Consider the following 8361-nt stretch of genomic DNA (forward strand, 5'->3'; position numbering starts at 1 on the left):
TCGATCTCCTGACCTCGTGATCCGCCCGTCTCGGCCTCCCAAAGTGCTGGGATTACAGGCTTGAGCCACCGCGCCCGGCCTGTCTGCTTGTTTTATTCCTCTTACTAAGCAATGTTACTTCAGGGCATCTACTACAGCCTCTTGTCTAGTCCCTAAATTGGACAATCAGTCATTTATTCTGTTATTAAGCAGTTTCCCTTGCCTAGTATATAAAACAAATCACGAACATTACAAATGTTGTGTTTAAATTAGCTATAAAGCTTTCTAATAATTAAAAGAAAATTATATTGGGGTGTGACAAATTATACATATAGAACAATATAACATAAACTTGATATAAAATTAATGTTAGTTAGACATACATTTAAAATTCATTGATAATTTCCCTCTTTGTAAGTTTTCCTATAATAGCATTCCAAGTTATCTTACAGGACAAGATTTAAACCTTGTGGAATGAAGTGACTCTCTATTACCACTAGATGGTACTCCACGTGGGTAAACCAAGTGAGTCAGCAAAGATGTTGAAAACCAAACCTACAAATAAAAGTCATAATGACTGAAAAAAGGGCAAGGCACAGTGGCTCACACCTGTAATCCCAGCACTTTGGGAGGCCAAGGCAGGCGGATCACCTGAGGTCAGGAGTTAGAGACCAGTCTGGCCAATATGGTGAAACCCTGTCTCTATTAAAAATACAATAAATTAGCTAGGCGTGGTGGTGGGTGCCTGTAATCTCAGCTACTTGGGAGAGAGTGAGGCAGGAGAATTGCTTGACCCTGGGAGGCAGAGGTTGCAGTGAGCCGAGATTGTGTCATTGTACTTCAGCCTGGGCAACAGAGCGAGACTCTGTCTCAAAACAAAACAAAACCTCACAACTTAATGGGAAGATGAGATTGAGTTAAAAGTATTACAAGCCATGACAATAAATGCCAAGTGCAGTTATGTTCAGTGTGTATATAAACATCACCTCGATTCCTGAGTGATGAATACAAAGTCCCTAGACCATACTAGGAAACACTGGTGTAGACAATAAATGTCAGGAAAGCAGGAAAAATGATTTGCATGGGCCTTAAGAAACTATATCACACTTCTCTTCCTACCTCAACCCTACTCTAGTATTTCCTCCAAAGCTGTGGAATGGCCTAGAAATCCATCAGTCTAGATACCAGGAATAAAAAGTAGGAAATACCTTTTTGATTCAGCATATAGGAAGAGTTCACAATGGAACACGCTATACTTAATAGGATCAAAAACAGGGTTGAAAAACAAATGATAGAAGTTAGGTAGGGATATATAAATGATAGCTCGAGTTTTAGAACAGCACTGCTCAACAGAAGTATAATAGGAGCCACATATGCAATTAAAAATTTTCGGCCAGACGCAGTGGCTCACACCTGTAACCCCAGCACTTTGGGAGGCCGAGGCAGGCAATCACAAGGTCCGGAGTTTGAGACCAGCCTGGCCAACATGGTGAAACCCCATCTCTACTAAAAATACAAAAATTAGCCTGGCATGGTGACGAGTGCCTGTAATCTCAGCTACTCAGAAGGCTGAGGCAGGAGAATTGCTTGAACCTGGGAGGCAGAGGTTGCAGTGAGCCAAGATTGCACCACTGCACTCCAGCCTGGGGAACAGACCAAAGATTCCCTCTCAAAAAAAAAAAAAAAAATCTAGTAGATACATTAAAAAAGAAAATAGATAAAGCAATCCAAGTAACAATGTATTAGGTGTTTATTGCATATACAAACACCTAAGTAAAATATATGAAAACAATGACAAATGGGAAAGAGGAAACAGGAATATACTATTATAATGTCCTTTCACTACACATGAAATGGCAAATTATTTGATAATGGATTCAAATTATCTTAAAATGTATACTTTAGCCAGGCGCAGTGGCTCACGCCTGTAATCCCAGCACTTTGGGAGGCCGAGACGGGTGGATCACGAGGTCAGGAGATTGAGACCATCCTGGCTAACACTGTGAAACCCCGTCTCTACTAAAAATACAAAAATTAGCCGGGCGCAGTGGCAGGTGCCTGTAGTCCCAGCTACACGGGAGGCTGAGGCAGGAGAATGGCGTGAACCCGGGAGGCGGAGCTTGCAGTTAGTGGAGAGCGCGCCACTGCACTCCAGCCTGGGCGACAGAGCGAGACTCTGTCTGGGAAAAAAAAAAAAAAAAAGACTTAGACCAAAAATAAAGAGATGGAGAAGGATACATCATACAAATAGCAATCAAAGGAAAGCTGGAGAACCTGTATTCATTTCAGACAAAACAGACTTCAGAACAAGAGAGATTATCAGAAATAAAAGTGGATATTACATAATGAAAAAGAGGTCAATTCTCCAAGGAGGTATAATAATCCTAAATGTATATGCACCCAACAACAGAGTTTCAGATACGTGAGGCAAAAACTGATAGAACTAATAAAAATAAATAAATAAATCTACAATTAGAGATTTCAATACTCCCCTCTTAGTCATTCAGAGAACAAATAGGCAGAAACTCAGGCCATGGATGACCTGAATAGCACTATCAGTCAACTTGATCAGAGTGACACATACAGAACACTTCATCCAACAAAAGCAGAATACAGATTTTTCTCATGTGGGTAGCACACAAACAAAGCATTATCAGAGTAACACTGCAAGGGCTCTAAAAACTAAATTGTCAGTGGGACCACAGCCCATAAAAGTGAGCCTGGATCTGTATGCTAAGCCTAAACAGGGTAAATGCCAGCTAAAAAATACTTAAATAGGATCCTGAATCTCCTAACATAATACCCAAAATCTTCAAGGTACAATATGGAATCACTTATCAAGAACCACAAAATCACAAGTTGAATGAGAAAAGACAATCAGTAGACACCAACAACAAGAAAACTCAGATGTTAGAATTGTCTGGAAAGGATTTTAAAGCAGCCATCATAAAAATGCTCTAAAAAGAAATTAAAATACTCCTGGGGGAAAAAAAAATCTTAGCTAAGAAACAAGGTATAAAAAAAGCAAATGAAAATTATAAAACTAAAAATAAAAAAGCAGTAACTGAAATAAAACACCTCACTGAATGGATTTAACAGTAGGTTAGAGATGACAGAAGGAGACTCAGTGAATATGAAGACAGATCAATAGAATTTCCCCAATGTGAACAACAAAGAGAATATATATATATCTATAAGAAATATATTATACGTATTTCCTGAGGGACCAAAATAAAAGATCTAGCATTTGTGTCATCAAAGTCATAGGGGCAGAGAAAAAAAGAGTATAGGGCTGAAAACTATTCAAGGAATTAATAGATGAAAAATTCCCAAGTTTTGGTGAAAGGCATAAGCCTACAGATTGAAGCAGCTAAACAAAACCCAAATAGAATAAACTCAAAGAAATATGAGTAGACAAAATATAATCAAGTTTCTAAAGACAAAAAAGTTTTGAAAGCAGCTGTACTGAGATTGCCTATAAGGGAACAATTACTTGAATGGCAGTGGATTTCTCATTTCATAGAGGCCAGAAGAAGAAAATGAATAGCATATTTCAAATGCTGGAAAAAAATAATTGTCAACCCTGAATTCCATAGCCAGCGAAAATACCTTTCAGGAATGCAGGGGAAATCAAGACATTCTTGGACAAAGGAAAACAGAATTTGTGTCCAGCAGACCCACCCTTAAAGACTACAAGAAGTTCTTCACACTAAAGAAAGCTTGAAACTTTAGGAAGTTTAATTTAGGAATTAAATGGGGAAAAATAGGGTAAATATAGTATCTTTCTCCTCATGAGAATATAGGCAAAAAAACTGAAACTCGACAAATCTCCTATGTTATATAAAAATTTTTAAATGGATTATGAATATAAATGTTAAACCATAAAGTTATAAAATTCCTAAAAAAGAAAACATAGGTCTGACTGTAGTGTATGGTAAGTATGCGGAACTGGCAAGCAATGAGGCTACAAAGCAACCTTAAACTCTAATACAGGCTGGAACTGGCAAGCAATGAGGCTACAAAGCAACATTAAACTCTAATATAGGCGGGAGGCAGTGATTCACACCTGCAATCTTAGCACTTTGGGAGGTTGAGGTGGGAGATCAGTTGAGACCAGGAGTTCAAGACCAGCCTGGCCAAAATGGCAAAGCCCCATCTCTACTAAAAATACAAAAAATTAGCCAGGCATGGTGGTATGTGCCTATAATCCCAGCTACTCGGGAGGCTGAGGCAGGAGAATCGCCTGAACTTGGGAGGCGGAGGTTGCAGTGAGCCCAGATCACGCCACTGCACTCAGGCCACTGTACTCCAGCCTGGGCTACAGAGCAGGCTGTTTATTTTTGTCTCAAAAAACAAAACAGGGCCAGACGCGGTGGCTCACGCCTGTAATCGCCGCACTTTGGGAGGTCGAGGCGGGCGGATCACGAGGTCAGGAGATAGAGACCATCCTGGCTAACATGGTGAAACCCCGTCTCTACTAAAAATACAAAAAATTAGCCAGGCATGGTGGTATGTGCCTATAATCCCAGCTACTCGGGAGGCTGAGGCAGGAGAATCGCCTGAACTTGGGAGGCGGAGGTTGCAGTGAGCCCAGATCACGCCACTGCACTCAGGCCACTGTACTCCAGCCTGGGCTACAGAGCAGGCTGTTTATTTTTGTCTCAAAAAACAAAACAGGGCCAGACGCGGTGGCTCACGCCTGTAATCGCCGCACTTTGGGAGGCCGAGGCGGGCGGATCACGAGGTCAGGAGATAGAGACCATCCTGGCTAACATGGTGAAACCCCGTCTCTACTAAAAATACAAAAAATTAGCCAGGCGAGGTGGCAGGCGCCTGTAGTCACAGCTACTCGGGAGGCTGAGGCAGGAGAATGGCGCAAACCCGTGGGACGGAGCCGAAATCGCGCCACTGCACTCCAGCCTGGGTGACAGAGCAAGACTCCATCTCAGAAACAAAAACAAAAATAAAAAAACAAAACAAAACCCGAATACAGGAATCAGCAAACTTTTTCTTGAAAAGCCAGATAGCAAATATTTTAGGCTATTGTTCAATGACTTGGATGCAATGACTCAACTTTGCCACTGTAGTGCAAAGGTAGCCAAAGACAACCAAAGACAACATGTAAATAGATGGGTATGACAGTGTCCAGTGAAATTATTTGCAGTAACAGGCATCCAGCCTGCTAGCCATAGTTTGCCAAACCCTGCTCTACTTAGTGTATTTTTCATTAGTAATATAGGTTAGAAATTGTGAAATTACTTAGCGTGTTTTCTAAGATTGAGGAAATTCGAAAATATATTGTGGATAACAGCCAGGTTTTTCACTGTCTTAAAAGAGAGCACAAATACGCAATGAAAAGACATTTATATGCATGTATATATACACATACATAATAAAATATCAACAAAATTTGAAAGTACACAGAGGAATTATTTGTACTATTTAAAGCTTTTTGTTCTGAAATAATTTCAGACTTACAGAAAAGTTTAAGAGAATTTAAAAATAGCTTACTGCTGTATATTTTCCTGGACACTACTAAGTGGTTTCTGTATATTTTCACACTTTTCCTCCAAAGCACAGAATCTCTCTGTCCAAAGATTGATTAACTGGCAAAGTTCCTGTAAGAAAAGTGTGGGAAGTGAGGAGACTTAAAATTATGACACTTGAACATTTTTTATGACTGATAACAAAACAAGAAATATTGCCCATAGGTGTTAATTATATAAATTCTTGACAAGAGAGCTTTAACTCTACCTTTCTTCCACAGAGGAAAGCAGTGGAAGTGATATTAAAATGTAGGATTTTTTTTTTTTAGAGACAGGGTCTCACTCTGTTGTCCAAGCTGTAGTGCAGTGGCACAATCATGGCTCACTGCAGCTTCAACCTCCTGGGCTCAAGGGATCCTCCGTCCTCAGCCCCCAAGTAGTTGGGGCTACAGGCATGAGCCACCATGCCTGGCTAATTTAAACAATTTTTTTTTTTTGTAGAGATGTGGTCTCACTATGTTGACCAGACTGGTCTTAAACTCCTAGCCTCAAGTGATCACCCTGCCTCAGCCTCTCAAAGTGCTGAGATTACAGATGTGAGCCATCACATCCAGCCAGGATTTTTAAAAAAGTAAATAATTAGCAAACTTTATTATTTTAGCTCTAGGTAACAAATTACTTTCAGTGTACCTCAAAACTACTCAAACAACCCCATATATCACATTATGTTTAACACCAACTTTGACAGATATATATAGTAGCTTTTTAACTGATAACACTACTAGAAGGGAAAATTAATGTGATATACTAATGGGTCAAGCAATCCAAAAATATTATCAATTACCGGAGCTAAAAAATTTTACAGAACCTAGTTGGATCATATTAACAAAATGTAAATAGTCTTATCTTTGCTCATATTTTACATTTTTGAAAACAAGCTCTTGTAGGCATATAACATGCTACATTGCAAAATGAAGAAGCCATCCTAATGACAAAGGAAGAGCTGAAAATACATCTAACATTCTTATTCACTGTTCAGTCTACTGGTTGGCCAGTATCTCTGAATAACACATCAGTTGACAATACATGTCTAACATTCTGATTATGAATAAAGTCTGTCAGTATTTTTACTAGTCTCAAAGGTATTATCAGATTAATAATTTGAATGTTAATGCAGGTATTATCATATTTATCCATATGTAAATGTGTTCAAAGTTTTACACAATTATTTTAATAGTGCTCATTTCAAGTTCTGGAAAACCTAAGAAATAGCTCACAAACTGAACTTGCTTCCTTAAAGCCAGGGAAGCCAAACTATTCCTGCTAAGATACTTTTCAGATCAGATTTTTTTGTTTTGTTTTTTTAAACAACTGCCTAACAATTTTAAGCATTTCAAAACAGTAAATTTATAAAAAGCCTTAGATCAGCCTTAGAATATACACCTAAAAATTTCTCAACAGGTTTAAGGGAAATAACCTATGCAGATGTATGAGAAAATGCTGCAATTTTAAGTTGCCAAGAAACACACAGAAGAGACACTCAAACATGGATGCTTTTCAGTTAATACAATCACTCCCACCTTCTGTAAGATGATCTACATACTATTAGATGCTCACAAGGTCTGTTTCCTCATTAAATCTGACTAGTAATAGAATTTATATCTATATTGATGGGAGGAATAAACACACAGTTAATTGCTCAATAAATGTTAACTATTATAAGAGTTCAGTCATATCATAATAAGCTTATTTAATAAACCTTTAGACAGTCATTATTAAAGTCTTAAGAATACCAGGAGCTGTTTTTCATATATCTGATATTTATAGATTATGGTTTGAAGGCTTGGTTTTGGTTTAAAGCCTCATATAATGAGGAACAGTTTACAGGGAAGATAAATCATGAATTACATTTATAATCAATGAGAATTATAAATTGTATCAATTTACTATGTTTTAAATGTCTATCAATGAGACAGAAATAAGAGAAAAGTAGGACTTGGTTTATGAAAGACAACTATCCATGCCATCCTAGAAAGAAGCAACTTAGCAGGTTTTAATGTAGATACATGTTCACTTTAAATGTTATAACCATTCTTCTCTAAAGGTATGTTTCTCCAAATTAATCTTTCATCTCGATGTGAGAAAAGGACTGTTTTGTCATATTGTGGTTCTGCATGGGGTTCTAGATGTAGCAAAACTTCAAATATTAAGAGAAGTATTCTCAATTGCTTTACAATAATTACTGTTATAAGCAACAGTGGCTATGGTATTTTCAGGTTTCAGGTTTTACAGTATTCAGATTGTATAACATAGATTAATTATCAAGTTATATCAAATCATCCTAAAACTCTCTTTCTGTACTCCCCAAGTCAGCTAAACAACATACCTGGGAATGGGTCTGCTTTATGGTCTTCAGGTCTTCAGTTAGGTTTCCACATTGCTTTTGTGACTCAACCAAGGAAGAAATAGTATTTTCTTGTAGTTCGTGTAGATTGTTACACAGTATACAGAGAAAGCCATCTAGTTCCTTTTTTTGATCTTCTATCTTTGAAGAAACAAAAATGAGTTTCCTTCTTAAACAACACATCAATTTTGAGATATTAAGAACACAGCATTTGTTACCTTATCAGCCACTGTCAATGAAGTCTTGAAAATATGCTTCAGTTGACTATTGATTTTCAGTATAGACACCACAGTTGGGGATAAAATCGTTTCCAGTGAAGTTAGAAGATCAGTCTTGAGTACATTCTGGTTTTAAAAATAAACAAATAGGTCTTCAAAAAGAATATTTCCACTTCCATAAACCTTTCTAAATGATATCTTAAATACTTTGGTAGCTAAATATTCACATTAAAATTCTCAATTTCCATTCTCCTTTTTTTTTTTTTTTTTTTTT

The 8361-nt window shown here is 37.7% G+C and overlaps 1 protein-coding gene across 1 annotated transcript in view; it reads right to left on the reverse strand.

The window, feature by feature from the left end:
- Positions 1-8361, reverse strand: part of KIF11 (kinesin family member 11) — a 64483-nt gene that overhangs the window by 13109 nt on the left and 43013 nt on the right. The window contains exons 15-17 of the mRNA XM_011947900.1: positions 8088-8213; positions 7852-8010; positions 5489-5597 (exon numbers count right to left, since the gene is read on the reverse strand). Of these exons, the coding sequence (XP_011803290.1) occupies positions 5489-5597; positions 7852-8010; positions 8088-8213 (394 nt within the window). The remainder of the gene's footprint in view (positions 1-5488; positions 5598-7851; positions 8011-8087; positions 8214-8361) is intronic.

This window comes from Colobus angolensis, unplaced genomic scaffold (assembly GCF_000951035.1).
Source record: "Colobus angolensis palliatus isolate OR3802 unplaced genomic scaffold, Cang.pa_1.0 Scaffold270, whole genome shotgun sequence".
Lineage (NCBI taxonomy): Eukaryota > Metazoa > Chordata > Mammalia > Primates > Cercopithecidae > Colobus > Colobus angolensis.